Source organism: Chelonia mydas, chromosome 2, assembly GCF_015237465.2.
Source record: "Chelonia mydas isolate rCheMyd1 chromosome 2, rCheMyd1.pri.v2, whole genome shotgun sequence".
NCBI lineage: Eukaryota > Metazoa > Chordata > Testudines > Cheloniidae > Chelonia > Chelonia mydas.
The window spans coordinates 45021358-45046277 of NC_057850.1; the positions used below are offsets into that span (position 1 = coordinate 45021358).

The window sequence follows — 24920 nt, forward strand, 5'->3', positions numbered from 1 at the left end:
AAATAGGAAGTTTGTTTTCTTGCTAATATTCTCTGAAATAAAACTGAGGTGAGAGAAATACATGAAGTGTAGGTGAAAGTAGTATTGTCACTAAACAGAATATTTTCTATTGTGTTTGAAGGGTCAACAGTAGACCTTTAAGTGCATGGAACCTGTGTCAACCATTTGAAACTTGCTATTCCAGATTTTGAATCCTTGATGCAGGAACAAAGAAACATCACATGTCCCTCTGGGTTCTTCATCCTTTCAGTATATGTGGCAAAAATTCCTTTATTTAGGAAATGACCCGTATCATACTGAAAGCACCCTTCTACAACAAACAGTTCTTTCAAAGCAATATACTACACTAGCTGGTACAATCTACCCCTCTATTGACATGTATTAAAATAGAATACTGAGCCAAAAAAGACATCAGCCCCAAATTAGAGGTGAGCTGGGAGGAAGTCAAAATGAGTATAATTTACACCTTCTTCTGATATCAATCTCTATGTTACACCCATTTAGACTCCTTTTAAACTTTCACTGACTGACAAACTCAGACACATTTACCAATCTGTAATTTATACTCCCCCCCTTTACACCTCTGAATTTGGACTGCTGTATCTGCAGGCACTATATACCATAACGTAACTCTGCATATAGCCCTGTAACATTTACATCAGAGGCCCAGTGGGATCCTTTCCAGCACAAAGACTTGAATGATCACATAAGTTATGCACTTGCAAGGAGAAATGGATGGACAGTTTCAAGCACATAACCCTGATAGGCTTCTCTACTAGTGATGCTTTTTCATGTGTTGAAAAAGAAAAAAACAAAACCCAAACAAAACTGTACATACACTGGCTCTGCATGAGAGCCTTACCTTAATTTCTGCCCATATAATTGTTCTGTCTTCCTGGCTTGTTTATGGCCAAGTATCTTTTACAAACCAGTTTGCTGGAATGTATTACTAGATTTATGTTTGGTGCACGCAATCCTTGCTGCACAATAATATAGTGCTTTATATCTATTACTATTTTTGTACCTATACTCTGTGAGTATCTAATATAAGTAGGGAAGTATGAGCACCCAAAAAAGATCAGAGTCAGACAACTGATAACAACAAGCAGGACAGATTGTGTTGGAACAACAACCTTTCCAATAAAATGGAGTCTCCCAGAAATGTTTTTTCCCAATGGTGAGACAAGGTGGGTGAGGTAATATCTTGTATTGGACCACAGTCTGTTGGTGAGAGAGACAAGCCTTTGACCTACACAGAGCTCTTCTTCAGGTCTGGGAACTTCCCAATGGTGTTGCTCAGAGGTCCGTTGTTTTTTCTGTTTCCTGGACCACTTCTACTTTACTGTCTCTAATGAAGAGATGTATTTTGTAATCATAGTAAACACGTTTATTTGTGGCAAGTCCCTCAGATCATAGACTAATTCTTCATTCTCGAATGCATGTGTATGTCTATATCAGTAGTTCTCAACCTATTTACCACTGTGGGCCCAAATGCGGCCCACAGTATGTTATGTGGGCTGCATCGAATACTACCTGTATGGCCCTGAAGATGTCACCTGGGCCACAGCTCTGTGCTGATTGGGCCGCAAATAGCCCATGGGCTGCAGGTTGAGAACCACTGGTCTATATAATCTGATAATAATCCTTCCATCTCCCAACTTTCACACCTGCTCTGGCTCTGTCTATGCTTGCAACGTTCCTTAAGAAATTCCTCACCAGTGCAGCTCCCAGTGGATGCTGATGCCTGAGCCCCCTCCACCCTATATCTCCCCTCTTGCTACTAGCAGTAATGATGCACCAGCAGTGACTTGTAGGTATGAAGTTGGGTAGCATAAACAAGGCTTCTGAATCTGGCAAAATAGTCTCTGCAACACAGCTCATCTTTCCACCTAGGCAGAGATTTAGTACCTAACCTGCACTAAAAAATGTGGGTCAGTGCTTCATCTGGAAATGTTTTTCAGCTGTATAGCATTAAACTCTTTGCAAAATATTTAAGAAACACACAAAATCCTTCCTGGAGTTGTGTGGAAGAAACCGAATAGTAACTGCTTAGCCAGAGTTCCCCCCTAAGCTACACTTCTTGTAGGGTTGCCAATTTTGCCTGGACGTATTCCTGGAGGTTTCACCACATGACACTGTCTTTAATTAAGGATTCATCTTTCATTCCTGGAGACGCCAGGACAGGACAATTGTGATGGGTTGGCAACCCTACTTCTGGGCCCCGTTGTGGCGTCCGGAACCCTCCAGCCCTTGCAGTTAGGAAGACCCCTGGCAGCAGACAGGGAACGGGAGGCTGTTGGTTTTCCTCAGTAAGCCCCACGTTTGCCCTGTGAAGGGAAGGGTCCGCGGTAGTTGGGAACGGCCGGTGGGGGTCACAGTGGCACAGCCCGGGGATGGGTGGGCGCCCCCTCGGGCAAGGAAGGGGGAGTCACGGGGATCTAGGGTGAGACGCGCTTCCTGCGAGCCCCGCGTGGCCGTGGCCAGGCCGGTGTACGAGGAGCCTGCCCACGCCCCGCGCTTGGGGAGAGGAGGAGGAGGAGGCGCCGCCGCCCCGAGCCTCCTCCCTCCTCCCCACTGGGCGCCGCCCCCTGCCCGGCAACGCCGCCGCCGAATTTGCCACATCTGCACCGCCGGGGCTCAGCTGCCTCCGGAGCCGAGCGCGCCGGGAGATGGAGCCCCGCTGCCGACCAGGCCGCCCCCCGGGACTCCCTATCTGCCAGGGCCGCCAGCCCGGAGCCGCCGCGTAAACCCGACCCGCCGCCCACGCAGCACCGGGAACCCGCCCGGCCTCCGCTCGGCGGCAGCGAAGCGCGCCCGCCCCTCTCCCGCCGCCAGCAGCTCGGTCTCTTCGTCGCCGCGGGCGCCGGGCCATGGCGGGGCGATGAACGAGCGGCCGCCCCTGCCCAGTGGCTTCGGGGAGCGGGGATTGGCCCAGCGCGGCGGCTCGATCCCCGCCCGGCGGAGCGCGCTGCCGGGCTAGAGGCGGCCGGGCCCGGCGGCATGTGGAGCCCCGGGGGCGCCGTGCTCCAGCTCCTCTCCCGGGCCGCCAAGTTCGCGGCTGCCCAGGGAGCCCGGCAGGACCTCAGCCGCTGGCTGGCCCGGGCTGGCGGAGGGGGGGAGCCGGCCGGCTGCGCCCAGGGAGACGCGGCTGGGCTCCTGCGCGGGCCGTACCCGGGGCAGAACGGGCTGCAGCGCTCGGAGCTGCTGCTGTGCCAGCTGCCGGAGGCGGGTGGCGCGGGGCCCGGGCTGCCCGAGGCCAGGACGTGGCGCTGCTCGTGCTGCCTGTTGGGCACCTGCTGGTGCAAGAGCTGCCTGGCCGTGTGCGTCCTGGCCGCGCTGTGCTTCGCCGCGCTGGCCCTGGTGCGCCAGTATGTGCGGGACCTGCTGCTCTGGGCCGAGAGCCTGGACAGCGTGGCCGGGGTGCTGCTCTTCACTGTGGGCTTCATCGTGGTCTCCTTCCCCTGCGGCTGGGGCTACATCGTGCTGAACGTGGCCGCCGGCTACCTGTACGGCTTCGTGCTGGGCATGGGGCTGATGGTGCTCGGGGTCCTCATCGGCACTTTCATCGCCCACGTGGTCTGCAAGAAGCTGCTGGCCCGCTGGGTGCTGGCGAGGATCCAGGGCAGTGAGAAGCTCAGCGCCGTTATCCGCGTAGTGGAGGGAGGAAGCGGCCTCAAAGTGGTGGCCCTGGCCAGGCTGACCCCCATCCCCTTCGGCCTCCAAAACGCGGTGTTCTCGGTGAGTGGCTCCCAGAAGCAGGGGGCTGCCTGTGGCGGTAGGGAGTGGGGGGGTGTCTTTATTGAAATCAATATGAGTCTCCCACTGACTTCAGTGGGGCCATGATTTCACCCAATGGAGGTTTGACATCAGGGCTCTAGGACCTGACCCAATGTTGTTTCACTGATTTTTCACACCACTGAACACTGCAAAACATAACTTATTTGTAGCCTGAGTTCCCTGCTTTTGTTGTTTCTCCATCATAGTTTTTTAGATGTGAAAAATCTCTCCTGTTGATGTGGGAAAGAGCTTCACAAACAGAAACTGCCTTAGGCAAATGTATCATGCACCTGGCAAAGGTCTGCCCGCAGGGATGCAGTTGCAAGATCAGGGTCTAATCCTGCAGTCAACTCTGCCTGGATGGACCTTTGGGCCCATGTTAGTGCCCACTTACTAAAGTAGGACAGCACAACTGACTGCCAGCTCTGGGCCTCATAGGTGGTGCTATAAAACAGTGAAACTGACCCCACATAGGGACTGTGACTTGCACGTAGTAAGCAAACTGAAACCACAGTTTTTCTCAGTTCTTCCAGTTATAGTAATCCTAAATGTTGTTTGAATATGACCATTGAGTAGTCTTTTAAAATGAATCCCCTAATTAGGAAAAAGAAAAGGAGGACTTGTGGCACCTGAGAGACTAACAAATTTATTTGAGCACAAGCTTTCATGAGCTACAGCTGCTCAAATAAATTTGTTAGTCTCTAAGGTGCCCCAAGTACTCCTTTTTGCGGATACAGAGGATACAGACTAACACGGCTGCTACTCTGAAACCCCCCAATTAGGGTGTGTCTCTTCCAGCGATAGATCTGGCATTCTATTCCCCCCACCTTCTGCTTTTACAGGCCACCTCTGGAGTTGCTTGAGGAAGGAAAGATTCTCAAGACTTTATTAGATTGGTTGTGGTAGAAGATTCTCAGTCTTGTATATTATGCAAAAGGAACATAGTGTAAAGCAAAATATCACAGAAGAGAAAGAGTTTTAAAAGAACTGCCTTTAAAAGTGATTCAGAATGAATGAGTCTCGTTTTAAATGAGATTGGGTAGATCTGGAGAAAGTCTGGTTAAAATGCAAGTTTGTTAGGAAGGATGCAAATTCCCTTTAAATGGACACTTTCAAAAAAATCCATTTCTTTCTGAATTTTTTTAGCCTAAGATTGTCATAACTGAAAGATGGGAATAATTATGGGGTTTGTTTAGTTTTATGTATACAGCATGTTGTGTGTAGTCAGAGCTGACAGGTACGGTGGGTTGGGGTGCACTGGCAGAGCTGGGGTGTGCATATAAAAGCCTAAAAAATTGTGGGAATAGAATTAAATTAAATTAAATACTTTGATTTACATTCCACCCCAAATTAAAATTGCCACCAGGACTCTCACATTGTAGCAATCTCCAGCCACAGTATAAGGCAGTGGAAGGAAAGAAACTAGTTTTTTGGGGGGAGGAGGGGCGTACCTTGGGAACCCCTCTGTCAAATGACCCCAAATTTGGATCACTAACACCACCACATGCCCCCATGAGGCACACCATATTACAAAGCAATCTGAGTAACTGTTTAGATTTTAAAGCGCTTACAAGAATTGAATTTAAACCCTCTAGTCATTTTTCTGTACTACCAAATATGCAGTGTAAAATTTTTCTTAAATACTGTTCAGTCAGAGTCCCACAAAGATATAATGTATGCCACGCGCTACCTTCACTAATATTCAACAGATTGAGACCATTTTGACTTGCATCACATCAATAGTTTGATCTGTAGCTCTGAGCAAAAAAACCCAAAACCAAACCAAAAATACACCTGGCAACTTTTTGAAAAATGACTTTTTTATCCCTGGACTTATATCTCCACAACCCCTAACTCAAATGGCTCCAAATTTAGATCACTAACATGACTCTCTTGATGCACACTAAATTTGAAATGAATCCGACTAAGAATGCCAATTTTAGAGAACTTCGGTGGATCTTTAAACAGATGTCATGATGCAACCTTAACTATAGTAGCGCTCCCATGCAGCTATAGCATACACACAAGTTAACACGATACAAAAATACAAAATAAATTCTATGTATAAGGTCCAAGCTGTGATTTCTGTAGAAACTGTCTGAAAAAATTGAGACTTGTAAGATGTCAAGTGTTATGTTAGCATAGTTTTCAAGCACATTTTTAAGCTTTGGTGGTACAGTTTTCTCATTAGAATACTCCTTAGTATGTTTGGAGTGTGTGCTGAAAGCTTCCTGTTTATCTTACGGGATGTTTTTTCAAAAGGAACAGTTGAGTGATTGGATTTAGAAAGAAATGTGGGTGTTCAAAAGAATCTTCTATTTTATATCTATACCCTTTGTTCAGTTTTTATATAGATGTGTGTTTGCATGCTTTATAACTAGATTTTAGAAGCTCAGAGCTTGGAAAAACAAAACAAAACTGATATTAATTAACCAGAGGTTGATATAAAAGATTGAGGGTATGAAATCTCACAAGTGAAGTCAAGGGATAATGTCCAGGTGAGAAGCTGAGCCCTCCTTTTCCCATCCTACAACCCTACCTCCCACCCCTTCTGCTGCTGCAGAGGGATAGGGTGCTGGTATTCCTTCCATTGTGTTCTCTCTGGAGGCTTGCATATACTACCCACTATGCAGAAGTGCTATGAGTCTGATGTTTGTGTTTCATCTCCTGTTGGAAAGGAAAAAGAGCATACTCTCTTCTGCCTTCTATTCATGTACGTTTCAAGAACATCTTATGGGGATGCAGATTGTTGCATCTGTACTACTACTTGTTCAACCTTCTTTTCCCTTCCCTCAAGGCCAGTGCCAGTGCATGCAGGTACTGCTGCTCATAACTTTCCTCAGCAGTTCCAGTGTGAAATTGACATAGAATCATAGAATATCAGGGTTGGAAGGGACCTCAGGAGGTCATCTAGTCCAACTGCCTGCTCAAAGCAGGACCAATCCCCAATATTTGACCCAGATCCCTAAATGGCCCCCTCAAGGATTGAGCTCACAACCCTGGGTTTAGCAGGCCAATGCTCAAACTACTGAGCTATCCCTCCCCCCAGTGAAACATGATCCCTGTTCATTTCATTGATACCAGAAAAGTTTTGAATAGCAGCAGTGCTACTGACTCAGAGTCTTGTTAATATCCCCCTGCTACTGCTTGAGAAAGCTAGGAGCCAGCAGCAGAAAGACTGGATTTTTTTTTTTTTTGTCTTTGGGAGATGGGTGCTGCTCCTCCTTTGTGAAAGAAAAAGCCTTACACAACTAAACCTGTTTCCCTAACTATGCAAATCTTGCTGGAGATGCATTAATCTCCCCCAGGAATCCTCCTGGTTTCCCACAGAAATATTTTATACCTTCTGGCTTTTCACTTAACTAAGTCATTGTTGTCACCATTGGAAACCTATCTGGGATTGCACTCTGACCTGAAATTGGACCATGACCAGCCTGGTACCTTTCCTTGCTCTTTCCCTCCAAGGAAAAGAATCAGATAACCTGGAGAGCATTATGGAGATTCACTGTTCCACCCTTTCAAACCACAAGCTCCTCCTCCCTCACCAGGGGATTGATAGGAAATTTGTTACTGGATACTGGGAGGCATACTGAAGGAAGTGTGACCCTATTGGCCTTCCCCTAGGGTTGATGGGATGTACAAGAACCCCAAACCCGTTTTAAATTTACTGTCTGCTTCTCCTTCAGTTGGAAACAGTTTTTCCTATTTCTTATGTCCTTACTTGTTGCAGGACAAAATCAAAAATGCAAACTTATATATCTGCAAGTAAAATGCTTTACTATATATTCACAAAGGGAAGAAGTCCCCAAGGATTCTTTGTGATTTGCTTCCCAATTCCATTAGATTTAATGACAAGGCCCTATTTAGAAAATCTTATATCTACTTTAGTATTTTAAAGACAGTAATAGCACTGACTGCATCCTCTTGATGATAATAAAGGAGGTCTGTGCATAGTTCCACCATGGCCCAGATTCCTACAGGGTGTGGGTGTTTGGTTTTTTTTTCAGTAGTAGTCATCTGAGAACATCTGTCAAATAATTAGATCTAGAGTAATCATTCGTGTATCTGGCAATACACCCATAGCGAGAAAATATATTAGCCATGTTGCTGGCATATGTTCAAATATAGCAAGCAAAATTTTCAACATGTATTTTGGAAGTGTCTTCCTAAGTTATTTGGGAAGAGTGGGAAATTATCTTCTTCCAGTGGAGTAACAAAACTCAACCCAAATCTTTTATTTTCCATCTTCCCTTTCCCTTCCCCAAAAAACCTTCCACTAATATTTCATGCTAAGAATGCTTTGGGATTTTGGCAATGTGACTTAATTTTCAAAATAATGTTACTATGATATTCAATTATTTAATCTGTTCTAAAATATTAAAATAATTACACTGCTCTTAATGGTGCACTCACAGAATAGTCACTTATTTCATCGCACAGCCCTTAAAATAACTTAACTCTGCTGATGTCTTTGTTGTTGTCTTTGACTTTTTACAGATTTGTGCCATTGTCAGTTATTTCCTTGTAGAAGCTCAGTGCTTAATTAGAACTTTAGAAGTTGTTTTCTTTCATGTAATGTGTTCTGTTGGATAGTCTGCAGAAATTCTTTAGGAACAACTGACAGCTTGCTTCAAATTTCCAACAGGTATATGAATCAAATGATCACAGCAATCCCGTCTTTAAGCACACATTGCTAGATCCATTCCAAAGTCAATAGATATGTTTGACAATGACTTTTTGGCAAGACTAGTATTTGTCAATGTTATCATTAACAGACTCTGATTTTTATTAACATCTCAATACCATATCATTTATTGTGACTGATCAGTATATTGGGGGCCTATTTTTACTTTACCTGTGTATTTTAAACTTACCTCCATTCCACAAACTGAATATCCAAGTTGGTCTCATGGACTATTTTTGTTAATGTCATGATGTATACACCACTTATTTATAGCTAAACGGTTTAAACCACCACAATGAGAGGCCTACGACGTTATCAGAGAAATTTTGCAGTGTATGTACTCAGTTCATAAAAATCAGTGGAAGGAAACTTTCCCAACATGCAAGCTCTGGTAACCTTTTTCAGGGATTTTATTTGAAATGAGTTGGTGGTCTTATTTTTGTTCTTAGATCGTCACATCAGAGTTGATGCCAGTTGGCATCATTGTTGACAGCTTCCACAGAGAGGTCATGGCTGAAAGAGTTGGGCAGTTGAATTATTCTCTCAGCCCTACAAGTGATCCCTCCAGGTCAGGATTGAATCACATTGGCTAGGAATGTGCTGTTTCCAATGCTTAGCCTGTTTTGTTGGAGCCAGGAGAGAATGAAAACTTCAGTGTCCAAAGCTGTCAGACCTACACCTTTCATAATCACCAAAGAAAATAATCCAGGGATCTGCTTGTAGATTAGTTTATGTTCCTTAGCATCCATAAAATTGTATTCACTTTATTTTTAACCCACTTCTGTTTTCGTTGCCTGAAATGCATCCCTATACCCTTCTGGACTCTCATCTTTTACATTCCTTTATATTTCTCAACCTCTCCTGATCCCATTTGACTTTATTTAGCTGGTACTATGTACCTTGCCCCTGTACAAATTGTCTGCACAATAGTTAAGAGCTACTCAAAATGGAAAAAAAAACAAACTGTGGGATCATCGGGGCAGGAGAGGGGGACTCAAAAGAATATTTACACTTTCTTCTTTTTCCTGTTTTTTAACACCACTTTCAAAAGGATCTGGCTAGCTCTAGTTCATATTCTGGGCCAATTAAAATGTAATATAAAAAACCTTCCATGAAGGATGTTCTAAATGAGTCATATTTTTTTCCTTACAGAAATATTGTAGCTACACTTCATGCATTTTAACTAAATTTTATTTCCTAAATGAAAATGTTGAACACATTATACTTTTTAATAAACATTTACATTTTTCTCAGTTTATCATTTCAAGTGCATATGAAAACAAAGGCTGATAGGCACCAAATTTCACTTCATGTTTTCTAAGCCTATGTCAGCCGATATCCTAGTTTCGTTCTGAGAACAAGTTTCTTATAAACTGCAGTGCTCTTTCTGCTCACCATTATGAAGCAGACAAAGCAAAGGGATAGTGTAATTGCATCCTTAGGACGTCCAGTTGAAGATGCAGCCTAGCAAAAGATGAAATGTAATTGAACAGAATTTTAAAATGGCAAGTTTAAAAGTGTTGCCTTATCGAATTGATCTTTTATGGAACTTTTGCACTCAGTCATTTTCAGAATATTGTAATACAATGAATTCTAAACTTTTGCTTAGACAGTTGTGGGGAAGGCAGTCAGACTGGTTATGGGAAAATTATATCGGAATTGTACATTGCTTTTCACACTTGATTTCATTTAGATTACAGATTTATCTTTACCCAACTATCTGATGGCTTCCTCAGTTGGACTGCTTCCTACTCAGCTCCTAAACTCCTACTTAGGCACCACTTTGCGAACCATGGAAGATGTCATTGCAGAACAAAGTGTTAGTGGCTATTTTATATTTACTTTACAGGTGAGTGGTTTTTAAAAATGATTTAATATTATTTTCATAGTCATTAATCTTAAAGCCAGTATATTTATTGTAGTTCGGGTGACTCTGGAGAGAAAGCAGTTACATTTGGAAATTATTATTATTTATTATTATTTTTTGCCATGTGGCCATATTACTTTAGGGTTGTGATTTTGTTCATCCTCCAACTAATGGGAGACATTCTAGGAAAATCCAGCTGGAATACTGGTGATTCAGTGGGTGGGGCAATCTTCTTTGAGTTGTTACTGACCCAGTGTCCTGACAAGATTTTAGGTACTAGTACGCTGTTAGTGATGATGGGCAAGAGTCTTTCCTGTGATCTGTCCCTTTTGTGCCTTTGGTGGTGCAAAGGGTCAAAAAGCCAGTGGATCTCCCAGGTGGGGATTTTCCCCCCAGTGTATGTGCATCTGACATAGAATCAGCATAGCTGGTTCCTCCTCCACCAGCTTCTCCAGCCTCCAATATAAGGGCAATATAGGTACATGAGAGGTTGTGTTTGGAGTGCTAATGAGCTCCGCTAGTCTCTGCTGCCATAGTGAGCCATTAGGGCAGTAACCATTCACTCCACTTGGGAGCCTCCTGTAAGCCCAGAATATCTGCCTGGTTCCATTCCAGTATTGGCTGTGCGTCAGTATTAGAAGAGTATAGCACGATCCCAACTTGTACAGTTCTTTTAGATGAAAGTTGCTATAGAAAGAAGTGGTTGTAGTGGTGGCCTATTGAAACAACCCTGTTTAGAAAGTAATTCTGACTTAATGAGAAGTAGGTATTAAAAACATAACAATGGTCATACTGGGTCAGACCAGTGGTCCATCCAGCCCAGTATCCTGTCTTCTGACAGTGATCAGTACCAGATCCTTCAGAGAGAATGAAGAGAACAGGGCAATTATTGAATGATCCATTCCCTGTTGTTCAGTGAAAGCTTCAGGCAGTCAGAGATTTAGGGACACTTGGAGCATGATGTTGTGTTCCTGACCATCTTGGCTAATAGCCATTGATGGAACTATCCTCCAGGAATTTACCTAATTTTTTTTTAACCCAGTTACTCTTTTGGCCTTCACAACGTCCCATGTCTAAATGAGTTCCATGGCTTGACTGTGGATTGTGTGAAGTGGTATTTCCTCTGTTTTGTTTTTAAACCTGCTGCCTATTAATTTCATTGCGTGACCCCTGGTTCTTATGTTATGTGAGGTGGTAAATAACACTTCCCTGTTCACATTCTCCATACAGTTCATGATTTTATAGACCTCTGTTATTTACACGAGAGTTGATATACAGTCAACATGTCATTAAATCCTAGGTAGCGAGCAACATTGTTAGATCCCATGAATGGGGAGCATGGTGAACTGGCATTGCTATACTAGTAGCAGAATAGGCATTAAAGCATCACCTGACACTGTCAATTGATTTTATATTGGTTTGGATTTGAATAGCAATTGCAACCATTTGCTTGCAAATTTGCAGATCATACTGTAATAAGTATCAGGGGGTAGCCGTGTTAGTCTGTATCCACAAAAACATCCCTGTAGCAAACCTCATTGCCTACTCTGTCCCCATATCTATTCTAGCGACACCATCAGAGGACCCAACCACATCAGCCACACCATCAGAGGCTCATTCACCTGCACGTCTCCTAATGCTATATATGCCAGCAATGCCCCTCTGCCATGTACATTGGCCAAATTGGACAGTCCCTATGTAAAAGAATAAATGGACACAAATCGGACATCAGGAATGGTAACATACAAAAGCCAGTAGGAGAACACTTCAATCTTCTTGGACATTCTATAACAGATTTAAAAGTAGCCATACTTGAACAAAAAAACTTCAGAAACAGACTTTAAAGAGAAACAGCAGAACTAAAATTCATTTGCAAATTGAACACCATTAATTTGGGCCTGAATAGGGACTGGGAGTGGCTGGCTCCTTACAAAAGCAGCTTTGTCTCTCCTGGAATTGACACCTCCTCATCTATGGAGGTAACTCCCTTCTCTTCATGAGTCAGTATAACAATGCCTGCATCTGTAATTTTCACTCAGGTGATGAAGTGAGTTCTAGCCCATGAAAGTTTATGCCCAAATAAAACTGTTAGTCTTTAAGGTGCCACCGGACTCCTTGTTGTTATACTGTAGTTGTCTTGTTCAACTTTTATAATCATAAAACCTCTTTATAAAAAGAATAAGATACAAAATCAACACCAGGCTCCATTTAAATAAATTTGTATGTGCTACTTGTTTGCTGATGAAGCTTGCTTGAGAATATTGACATCTGTGTAAGAGCATGGGTTAAATAAACTGGAAAGATAATGAGAGAAAATAAAAAGGTTATTTGAACATCTTTCATTTTACTTATGAAGCTCTGTTACTGGGCTAGTGCTGTGGTGGTTGTTTTAAAAATTGCTAAGGGCTAAATCTAGCCACCTCCTTCATGGGTACAGAGGCTGCCTATATAGTGGAACTGGCATGGTTCAGCTGCACATTGGGGGGCTGGATATAGGAAGGGATCAGAAGAAGTGACTGAAGAAGTGGGGGAAGGATCAGTTACTGGAGGAGTCCTTCGATTCACCACCACCACCCGCTTCTCATGCTTTTTCCCAGCACTTTGCCTGTCTACCTGGACTCAACATTTGGGCCCTAATGAGTAACTTAGAGCTGAGTAAATAGCTTTAAAAAAAACTACTACTCTGAACATTTCTGAAATACGAAATGTGATTTGCTTTAGCTGCTTTTGTGGTTGCTTTCAGTGAATGTTCTAAGGGACAAGCTTACTGGCAGTAATGTTTGTAGAAATGGCCAAATCTAAATGAACATTAGAGACTATTCATAGACTGCAAATTTTGAACTTAAAGGAGAAACCTGAGTCTAAAAGTTTATTCAATCAGGCAATGGAAATAAGAGTATATGACACACATACATCCAATTAGAACTAAACAATAACTTGAATTTTGAACATTGCTTATGAACATTTTGGTATGAATGTTCAGTTGACAGATCAGATATTTTTAGAAGCTGTTTGGTGAGTAATCCTGAATAAAATTTTCCTAAATTTGTTAAATTCTTCCTGCACAGTTTGCAAACAAAGGCTAAGTTTGTCAAATTTAACTATTTAACCTAGCTTTATCAAATGACAGCAGAAGTTAATCTGGTTTGGGGCAAGGGGAGAGTCAAAATCATATATTTCAATGTGTAAAATTAGTAATAAATGTTAAATGTCTTGGGCACTGATCCTGTAACTTGTACGCAAAAAGATACCTTCACCCATATGGAGCCCCATTGACTTCAGAGGGTCTCTGCCTATATGCAGCAAACTGTAAGGACAGAGTCTTGATTTGTAATTTGCAGGATACCAATGTAAAATGCTGTTTTGGATGTTTAGGACCTCTGGAGCATGCCACTCAGACAGGAAGTGTGTGAAGTTATATCACTTTTGACTGTTTTATCAGTCTTTATGGAGTTAATAGATTTGGCCCTTGTGGTGGTACTTTGAGAGGTGACTTGATTACACTGTCTATCTTCTTTTTGATAAACATATTGAGCTCTGTAAATCTGTCACTGTAGGGCATTTTTCCTCCAGCCCTTGATTCATTTTTGTGGTGGTAGTAGTTGGCAGGTTTCTGAGCTGGGAGTGAACCATCCTCAGCTTTGTGCTATGTATAGGATATTGTACTGCTGGAAGTGCTGTCTTTCAGATGAGGCTTAGATGAGAATTTGATCATTTGTTGTTAAAGATTCTGTGGCACTTTTTGAATGGTATTAATCTTGCTGCCCTTGCCCAGTTTCAGTGTTAGAAGTTACTTCTGCCTACTTGGAATTCCTTCTGTAGTTCCATTTGGAGAGTTCTTATTAATGTGCTTTTCTAAGAACAAGTGATTATCCTTGGGGCAGAATGATTTGCCACACTTCACCCTGGAGGCGACTCTATTTCAGTGGTGAGTGCTTCCCATGTCAAATAGTGACTGCCATAGGTGCCGACTCCGTGGGTGCTCCAGCCATGGAGTGCTCACGGGGAAAAAAAAAATAGCAGGTGCTTAGCACCCACCGGCAGCCAGCTCCCCCCTGCCCTCCCCAGCGCCTTCTATCTGCTGGCCGCTCTGCCAATCTACTCATCTCCCCCCCCCCAGCGCCCCTGTCCTCTGCGATCAGCTGTTCTACAGCGTGCAGGAGGCGCTGGGGGGGGGGGGGGGGGAAGAGCAGGATGGGGTGCACTATGGGGAGGGGGTGGAAACTTTCAGGAAGAGGCAGAGCGGGGGGTGGGAAGGGGCAAGGGTGGGGGCTTGGAGGAAAGGAGTGGATGGGGGCAGCCCCCGGGGCCCAGAGGAAGCCGGCGCCTGTGGTGACCACATAGAGGGACAATGTCAGGTCAAATGTGACTCCAAATTTAGGTTTTATATCTCCATATAAACTTTTAAAATAGAGGAGAAGAGTAGCCATGTTTCTATGGGTTTTTTTTTTTTTTTTTTTGTTTAAATCTCACTGAAACAGTTTTCAAGCCAATTAACATTTCCCTGCAGTGTTCACAACAAAACATTTCACATTGTGCTGCTGCGGAACCTAAAGGTGAAATTGACTGTTGCCTTAAACGAGGTTAAATGAAAACATGAGCAACAGGAGTAGTGAGACTATTCAGCTAAGATTTAATAAGTTTTGTTTTGTGGTGTTCCTATTTGTCTGTGAGTATGTGGTGTGTTTAATGTAGGAAGCAATATTTTGAAATTACTTTTGTCCTTCCAGAATCCTTTTTTCAGGTTGCAAAACAACTTATATTCTAAGCCCTATTTTGAATTCCTTACCACCTCTTTGTAAGTTTCTGACTAAAACTGTCTTCTGACTGAAAACTTTCAAGTGTAGCCTCTGCTCAGAGAAGAATTTTGTCTCTATGGAACATTTGAAGTTAATTTATGTTGGGAGGTTTGAAACAGGTTGCTTTTTCATATCTTGCACTGAAGTGTTTTTAGGTGGGTTTCTTTTTTTTTTTTTGTCCACTGCTGTTTCAGATGGCTTGATATAAAAGTATTTTATGTGTGATGGTCCTTAATGCAAACTCAAATTCCTTACACTTAGGAATTTTAGGGTCTGTGGGGTTGAGTTTTTTTGGAGGGTCAGAGGAAGTTCTATCTAAGCTAAAGTCTGTTTATTTGGGATTGTTTAGTTCTGCTAGACATACCTAAAGTGGGGTAACCTCTTAAAGTGGTACCTGTGTTTTGAACAGCGAGAAAGCAGTTTTGTGTTTGAGAGTCATTCTCCTGACAACCATAGCTGAGACTCCACTGAAACAACACACTGTTGGTAGAGTTAACTTTAGGACATCACTGAAAATACATAGGCCTTAAGAAGCAAAACCTATTCAGCTGTTTTTTTTTTTTTAATTACAAGAGTACGAAAAACGCCTCAGTTAGGGTGGGGGGGAAATCCCAGACACCCATTCAATTCAGATTGAGACTGTAATGCCCTTAAAATCAACATAAAAAAAATCCCAACCCTCCTCCATGCTGTAAAAGCAGGGAATTTTTGAAGATTAATTCCTAAAGTCAACCTTAATTTTATAACCCAGCCTTATCTCCATCTATACACAAGAGACCTCCATCCTATCTACATTTCCAGTGAAGCTCATAAATTATAGAATCCTAGAAATGTAGGGTTGTAAGGGACCTTGAGAAGTCAAGTCCAGCCTCCTGTGCTTACTACGAAGCCTTCTGTGCACTACCAAGTAAACCTGACCATCCCTGGATGGATGCTTGTCCAAACTGTTTTTAAAATCCTGCAGGGATGGGGATTCCACAACCTTCCTTATTCCAGAGCTTAACTACCCTTATAGTTAGACAGCTTTTCCTAATATCTAACCTAAATCTCCCTTACTGCGGATTAACCCCATTGCTTCTTGTTCTACCTTCGGTGGACATGGAGAACAATTGATCAGTCTTCTTTATAACAGCCCTTAACATATTTGAAGACTGTTATCAGGTCCCTCTTTGGTCGTATTTTCTCAAGATGAAACATGCTCAGGTTTTTTTAACCTTTTGTCATAGGTCAGGTTTTCTAAACCTTCTAAACATTTTTGTTGCTCTCCTCTCAACTCTTTCCAGTTTGCCCACATCTTTCCTAAAGCATGGTGCCCAGAACTGCATGCAGTACTCCAGCTGAGGCCTCACCAGTGCCAAGTAGAGTGGGACAACTACCTCCCGTGTCTTATATACAACACTCTTATTAATACACTCCAGAATGATATTTTGCCTTTTTCTGCCCTGGAGGAAAATTCCTTCCCAACCCCAAATGCGGCGATCAGCTAAACCCTGAGCATGTGGGCAAGACTCACCAGCCAGACACCCAGGAAAGAATTCTCTGTAGTAACTCAGATCCCACCTCATCTAACATCCCATCTCAGGCCATTGGGCATATCTACTGCTAATAGTTGAAGATCAATTAATAGCCTAACTTTGGCAGTCTGATCATATCATATATATCCCTTCCATAAACTTATCAAGCTTAGTCTTGAAGCCAGATATGTCTTTTGGCCCCACTGCTTCCCTTGGAAGGCTGTTCCAGAACTTCACTCCTTTGATGGTTAGAAACCTTCGTCTAATTTCAAGTCTAAACTTCCTGATGGCCAGTTTATATCCATTTGTTCTTGTGTCCACATTGGTACTGAGCTTAAATAATTCCTCTCTCTCCGTGGTATTTATTCCTCTGATATATTTATAGAGAGCAATCATATCTCCCCTCAGCCTTCTTTTGGTTAGGCTAAACAAGCCAAGTTCCTTGAGTCCCCTTTCATAAGACAGGTTTTCCATTCCTCGGATCATCCTAGTAGCACTTCTCTGTACCTGTTCCAGTTTGAATTCATCTTTCTTAAACATGGGAGACCAGAACTTCACACAATATTCCAGATGAAGTCTCACCCAGTGCCTTGTATAACGGTACTATCACCTCCTTATCTTTTCTGGAAATACCTTGCCTGATGCATCCCAAGACCGCGTTAACTTTTTTCACGGCCATATCACTTTGGCGGCTCAGTCATCCTGTGATCAACCAATACTCCGAGGTCCTTCTCCTCCTCTGTTACTTCCAAATGATGCGTCCCCAGTTTATAACAAAAATTCTTGTTATTAATCCCTAAATGCATGACCTTGCACTTTTCACTATTACTCCAGTTTACAAGATCATCCAGATCTTCCTGTATGATATCCCGGTCCTTCTCTGAATTGGCAATACCTCCCAGCTTCGTGTCATCTGCAAACTTTATTAGCACATTCCCGCTTTTTGTGCCAAGGTCAGTAATAAAAAGATTAAATAAGATTGGTCCCAAAACCGATCCCTGAGGAACTCCACTAGTAACCTCCTTCCAGCCTGACAGTTCACCTTTCAGCATGACCCGTTGTAGTCTCCCCTTTAACCAGTTCTTTATCCACCTTTCAATTTACATATTGAGCCCATCTTTTCTAATTTAGCTAAGAATTCCCCATGTGTAACCATATCAAATGCCCTACTGAAATAGAGGTAAATTAGATCCACTGTGTTTCCTTTGTCTAAAAAATCTGTTACCTTCTCAAAGAAGGTGATCAGGTTGGTTTGACACGATCTACCTTTTGTAAAACCATGTTGTATTTTGTCCCAATTACCATTGACCTCAATGTCCTTAACTACTTTCTCCTTCAAAAATTTTTCCAAGACCTTGCATACTACAGATGTCAAACTAACAGGCCTATAGTTACCCGAACCACTTTTTTCCCTTTCTTAAAAATAGGAACTATGTTAGCAATTCTCCAGTCATACGGTACAACCCCTGAGTTTACAGATTCATTTAAAAGTTTTTGCTAATGGGCTTGCAATTTCATGTGTCAGTTTCCTTTAATATTTTTGGATGAAGATTATCTGGGCCCCCCAATTTAGTCCCATTAAGCTGTTCAAGTTTGGCTTCTGCCTCAGATGTGGTAATATCTACCTCCATATCCTCCTTCCCATTTGTCGTCCTACCGTTATCCCTAAACTCCTCATTTGCCTCAGTCTTTAATGAGGAGCTTAGGGATAACGGTAGGACGACAAATGGGAAGGAGGATATGGAGGTAAAGTATTTGTTTAGATATTGGGCCATGCCTAGATTATCCTTAACCTCCATTCCATCCTCAGTGTTTAGCGGACCCACTTCTTCTTCTTTCTTTGTTTTCTTCTCATTTATGGGCTATAGAACCTTTTACTGTTGGTTTTAATTCCCTTTGCAGGGTCCAACTCTACATGGCTTTTGGTCTTCCTCACTTTATTCCCACATGTTCTGACCTCAATAAGGTAACTTTCCTTGCTAATCCCTCCCATCTTCCACTCCTTGTAGGCTTTCTGCGTTTTCTTAATCACCTCTCTAAGGTGTTTGCAGATCCAGCTTGGTCTACAACTCCTGCCTATTCTTGGGATGCAGGCTTCTGATAGTTTCTGCAACTTTGACTTGAAGTAATTCCAAGCCGCCGCCTCCTTTAGATCCACAAGTTCTTCAGTCCAATCCACTTCCCTAACTAATTTCCTTAATTTTTTTAAGGTTATCTCTTTTGAAATCAAAAGTCTTAGTCACAGATCTATCTTTATTTATCCTTCCATTTGAACTGAATTAGCTCATGATTGCTCGAACCAAGGCTGTCCCCGACAACGTTCTATGACGTCCTCACTACTCACCAAAACCAAATCTAAAATGGCATCCCCTCTTGTTGGTTCTGCAACTACTTGGTGAAGGAATCCATCAGCTATCGCATCCAGGAAAATCTGAGCCCTATTATTATTACTAGCACTTGTCCTCCAGTCTATATCTGGGAAGTTAAAGTTTCCCATGGTCACATAATTCCCATTTGTATTTACTTCATTAAAAACATTCAGAGGTCTCTATCCATATCCAGATCGGATCCCGGCGGTTTATAGCACACCCCAAGCACTATCCCGGGGGAGGCTCTAGTAGCTTTCTTCCCCGATGTGATTTTTGCCCAGACGGACTCTTATCCATTCCATCACTTCTTATTTCTTTACAGTCTACCTCATTGATATACAATGCTACTCCACCACCTTTGCCTTTATTTATATCTTTCCAAAACAGCACATACACTTCAATAGCTGTAGTCCAGTCATGACTATTATTCCACCATGTTTCTGTTATCCCTATAATATCTGGTTTCACTTCCTGCACCAGTAGCTCTAGTTCCTCCATTTTGTTACCTAGGCTCCTGCATTAGTGTACAAACATCTTAATTTTTGCTGTTTGGCCTCGGTCACGTTCTTTACCCGATTAGGCACAGACATTCTATCACCAGTGTCACCTATTAGACTGGTATGTACACTACCCTTCCTCCTTATGTCCATTCTCCTACCCACGGCTGTATCTTTTCTTCCCTCTCAATATTAAAATCAGGTGTGGAGATTACCTGGAGATCTCCGAACCATCTCCCCCCAATTCCTAGTTTAAAGCTCTCTTGATCAGTTGTGCCGTCCTCCATCTTAGAAATCTATTTCCCTCCTTACTCAGATGAAGTCCATCCCGAGAGAACAGTCCTCTGTCCATGAATGCTTCCCAGGGGCCATACATCCCAAAGCCCTCCTTATAGCACCACTGCCTGAGCCATCTGTTGAGCATCATAATCTTGTCATACCTTTGTTTCCCTTCTCTCGGAACAGGCAGAATCCCACTGAAGATCACCTGAGCCTCAGTTTCCTTAAGCATCTTCCCCAGCCTGGCATAGTCTCCCTTAATACGTTCCAGTGAGAATCTAGCCGTATCATTTGTTCCCACATGAAGGACAATCAGTGGATTCTTTCCTGCTCCCAGTAGGCTCCTCTTCAGCCGCAGGTCCACATCTCTTATCTTAGCACCTGGCAGACAGCACACCCTTTTGTTCTCTGGATCAGCTCTTGTTACAGGTCTGTCTATCCTTTTCAGTAAGGAGTCCCCAATCACGTAAACCTGCCTTTTCTTGGTGATGGTGCGATTCTCCAGTCTATCCCCTCTTCCCTCTGGCTGCATGTCCTCTCTATTCCTATTGTCCCTTGCAATCCTCTGCAACCCATCCCATATCCTCCTGGGGCTCCTATTTGGTGTTATCTCCGTTGACTCTTGCCCTCTTCCTATAGGAGTAGCTTCTCTTCTCTTCTTCCTTGCCCTCTCACCTTCAGTGACCACCTGCTGTGCCCCTTCATTTTCCAACTCCGCAAACCTGTTCCTGAGCTCTTTCTCCTTCACTAGCCCATCTTTTCCTCTGCCTGGTTCTCTTAGTCACATGCTTCCACTGTCCACTTTCCTCACCCAGCAGTATCCCCTCAGAGTTCTTTGGTCCTGCTTCCATCTGCAAGTCTGAGCTTTCCTCTTCAGCCTCCTCATATCTTTGCTCCATAATCCACTCAAACCCCCTTCTAAACTCGACCAGAGTTTCCACCTGCATCTCCAATCCTTGGATCTTTTCTTCCATCAGCTCTATCAGGCGGCACTTCATGCAGACGAAACTCTTCCCAGATACCCCCTCCAGGATCATGTACATGCCGCAGCTTCTACATCCTCTTCCAGTCCTCTTCATTGTGTCTTCCACTACTTGGGTCACTACCACTGCTGCCTCTGTATCTGTCATAGCCTTCCCACCTAAATCCTGTTAGTCCGGGAAACACAAACCACACCAAAACACCATCACCCACAGCAAAACAAACCCCCAACAAGCACCAAAACACTGCTAGAACACCACACAGTCCCTTCACTAGCCTTTGCCTGGCTTTTACCCCTCCCCCAACCTCCCACTCAAACTCCCCTGTTTACAGCTCTGTTTGCTGGCTCCTGTGCTGTTGCAGCTGTCTGTGCTCTTGTGCTTGATACCTACTAGGGAAGTGCCTTGGTTCGCACCCGCTCATGTACCTTTTCTTGGGGGTAGGTGGAGGGATTTCTTTACCAGGAAATGAATAGCAAAACTCACCTTTACAAGTTTGTCAATGACAACATATGGAAGAAAGCACCTAGATTTACAGCGCCTGCCAATTCTGAAGTCCCATCTAATCTCTGGCTTCTCACATATCAATGGCAGTGTATTAAACATGGATTAGCCTATTGGTTAGGCTTATCTTCCTCTGAATGCATTTACCTCTAAATATTAACAAGTGATCTATAAAGCTGTGTACTGAGAACTCCTTATCTTAATGCTTCACCTAAAGTATTTGCTTTGTATTCCTGTTTTTAGCTATATATTTTTTCAATTGCAATGTTTGTGTTTTATTCATAGATTGTTATAAGCATCGGTCTCATGTTTTATGTTGTTCACCGAGCTCAAGTGGAATTGAACGCAGCTATCGTAGCATGTGAAATGGAAATGAAAACTTCCTTTGCTCCAGGCAGCCAACCAAGCATCACTTCTTCAACAACATTCTGCAACAAGAGGACAATAACATTTTCTGGGGGGGGGATCAATATTGTGTGATTTAAAGTATTAAAAATATAAGGTTTTGTAAATCTAAGCTATTACCTAGAAATGGCTATGGACAACTATAACCGGTGTAAAAAAACAAAGCCAAATGGTTACAGGTTGTACTGTGACATAGACCAACTCACCAGTTATTAAATTGCACAAGGAGGGTGATATTTAGCAAGGAACAATAGATGTTTAACCAACTTCGAAATGTAGATGCAAATCACTGCACCTTTTGTCCTTTATTATGCCTGTCATGATCTGTAGCCTGCACTTTAGATTTTGTTTTGTGTTTGCTCTTAGAAACTGATAAAAATGGCCCAGAGGTCAATATTTTTCTGCTTAGCATTATTTATAAGGTTGAATAATTATATACAGTAGATCTTTATTACTGGTAAAGATGAATGAGTAAAAAGTATGCAATTCAATGTACAATACTCTTGAATGTGCTTTGCTTTGTAAATATTTCCAGAAATGATAGTGTATTACTTTGCTAATTATGGGACCATTTGGCTTTCCCCCCATTTTTTTATTTTAAAAAGAGAATCCTATATAAATTTTTGGTTGAATGTATTTTTGTAAATCATTGAAATGTTGCAGAGCCACTCGTACTTATTCACACAAGCTTAAATCCTACATCGTGGGACTGAAGTGCTCTTAAATAACATTTTAAGTTACACTGTGTAATATGCAAAGTAAAAGGGAAATTATAGAGGACATAATAGGTTATGGTGAAGATAGCACTATCTGAGGGAGAACTCATGAGTTATCTGCTCCAGTGACTTTACCACGTGGATTGTAACAAAAGGGCTGTTCCATTGCAATTCTATTTATACATTTTTTTTTTTAACCAATGTATTTAAAGGATGGATTTTTGTTTTCATTGCACATGATGCATACAGTAAGAACAGGGACCTAAATCTCTCCCTGCCACAAAAATGTTGGTATACTAGCATAAGAGGTCTTAGACTAAGGTGGCCTTTATTATATAGTGGTGAAGATCCTTTATTCCTTTTAAAAATGCTTTAAAAAATCAAACTGATCCCAGTCGCTCTTTTCCCCCTCATTACATTTTAAAAAGATTTAAACTATTGTACCCTTAGGAGAAATGCAAACTAGAGACTTTCCTTCAGATCAATTAATAGAAAAGGACAGCAGTGTCTTTGAGACTCAGGAATTCAGAATCCATTTTGAAAAAGATAAAATTATACTAGAATTATGGGATAGTGCTCCTTTTGTGTGCGCTGTGGATTAATCTTCAGTATGTTAGTGCTTGTGTGTGTAGATATTTGTGTATGTGAGTTACATACTGTAGATATACATACAAACACTCCTCAGCTGCCTCAAACAGATGAACAGTAACTGGCACAAAAATAGCTGGATTTATTACCTTTTCTTTTGAGAAATGACGTTTGTAGTTATTTTGTTTTAAGCTGTAAAAATAATTTCTGGTCTTTTGAAATTCTGTGTTTAGAATGTAATTGCTTATTACAGTGCCTCCTTCGTGTAAGGCTGCTGTTAGGATGTGCAAGCACAGGATTTACCAGTGATTAAATGAATCACTTGCTGTAGAGGACAAGGGCCTTCAAGGTAGCTGGGAAGCAGAGATTTGGTAACCTTTTAACAGTCTTATAGTGAGGATGTATCATATTTAAAAAAAACTGACATCTACAAACTTCGCAGTAGTGCAAGTAAAATTACATTAAATGTGTAAGTATCTTTTGTAGACCCCTGTTCTTAGGTCTTGTGACCTCAGGAGCTGAATTAGCTAAATTAAGCAGTGAAGTTCGAAATGTCTTTTTAAAGAGAAAATTGGTACATGCCTTGAGGTGTATGTTTGTTTGCACATGTTGGTCTCCCAACAACTGCATTCCTCTCTGTATGAAAACTCATGAGAGCTGGATTACTTCTTGATGGCATTATATGTCATCAAATAATGACTGATCCCTTTCGTAACAATGTTTTTTTTGTTTTTGTTTTTTCCCTTCCAAGAATAATCCCAGTAAATGAATGGATCTGAACTTTTCTCCATGTGGGTTGAACCAACAAAGTTGTATTTGTGTATGTGTGTGAGGTGTTTTATTTGTTTAACTAATTTAAGCAAGCATTGCTCATTTAATTACATTTCCCAAATACATATTTTGAAGTGCTTTTATTTAATATTTTGTAACCAGAGTAGCTTCACTATGTGAATGCTTTTTGTAGTATGGAATTAGTTCTTAGAATTATTGCATTTTGCTTGATGCTTGTAATACTTGTGTACAGGTTAATGGGAAATATGCATTAAAAAGAACTATTTCTATTTCATGCCAATCATAATTTTGTACAATAAATTCTTTAAACAAATATATGTTATGTATTAAATTTTCCCATGTTGCTGTGAAGGGGTAGTTTGGGAAGTGACTGCAAAGGAAAACAATATTTGGTTTTCTCTCTTTTTGCCTGGAAAAGTCTATAGTGACAGGAGAACTAGTGAATTTATTATATAAGATTAAAGAAACTGAGTAGTTGGTGGGAAGGGATTTGTAGTCTATTTACTTTTTTAAATTAACACCTGGTTAACATCCCCAAATGTCTGGGACGTTAACTGAAGCTGCAGCTGTGAAAGCATGATAGTTCACAAATACATAGCTGAGAAATCTGCTAATCTAGGGAACACCATATGTCTTGACAGATATATAGATAGATTTAAAGAGCAGAAATAAAATCTGGCTTGGGAAACTGTCTTGAAGAATCCTTTTTAGGTTGCCTTCATAGATAATAAAAAAGGGGCACAAACTCAACTAAAAATTTTTTGCATGTCACCTTCACAAACTTGTTTGAGCTACAATGTTCAGTTTAATTTGTGGTTTGACATAAATCTAAATTATAGATAACTGAAAAGATAGAAATGGAAGTCTTTGAGTTTAATGGTACTAGAATAATAAGTGAAACTGTAGCAAAATGACAAAAGTCAACTTTACACTAAGTGCTTACTAGCAGTGGCTTCTTCATTTTAAGAGCTTCACTATGGTAATATTTTTATAGAGTCTTCACATAATTACTTCAGCTAGTTGAAGTGATGCAGAAGTGGAAAAGAATGCTTTTACACATTGCATGCAGCCTTTCCTTTGAAGACTGTGAAGAGGTGCTGATTGTCTTCTGCTCCCCAAACTCATTCAAATAGTCAGCAGGAACACTTG

At 41.9% G+C, this 24920-nt stretch overlaps 1 protein-coding gene across 1 annotated transcript; it reads left to right on the forward strand.

Annotated features, from left to right (window-relative positions):
• Nucleotides 1-2560: 2560 nt before the first annotated feature.
• Nucleotides 2561-24084, forward strand: TMEM64 (transmembrane protein 64). Its single transcript, XM_007052910.4, has 3 exons — nucleotides 2561-3738; nucleotides 10155-10310; nucleotides 21556-24084. Exons 1-3 carry the CDS (start codon nucleotides 3001-3003, stop codon nucleotides 21748-21750), a joined length of 1089 nt encoding a protein of 362 aa, XP_007052972.3. The 5' UTR covers nucleotides 2561-3000; the 3' UTR covers nucleotides 21751-24084.
• The last annotated feature ends 836 nt before the right edge of the window (nucleotides 24085-24920 follow it).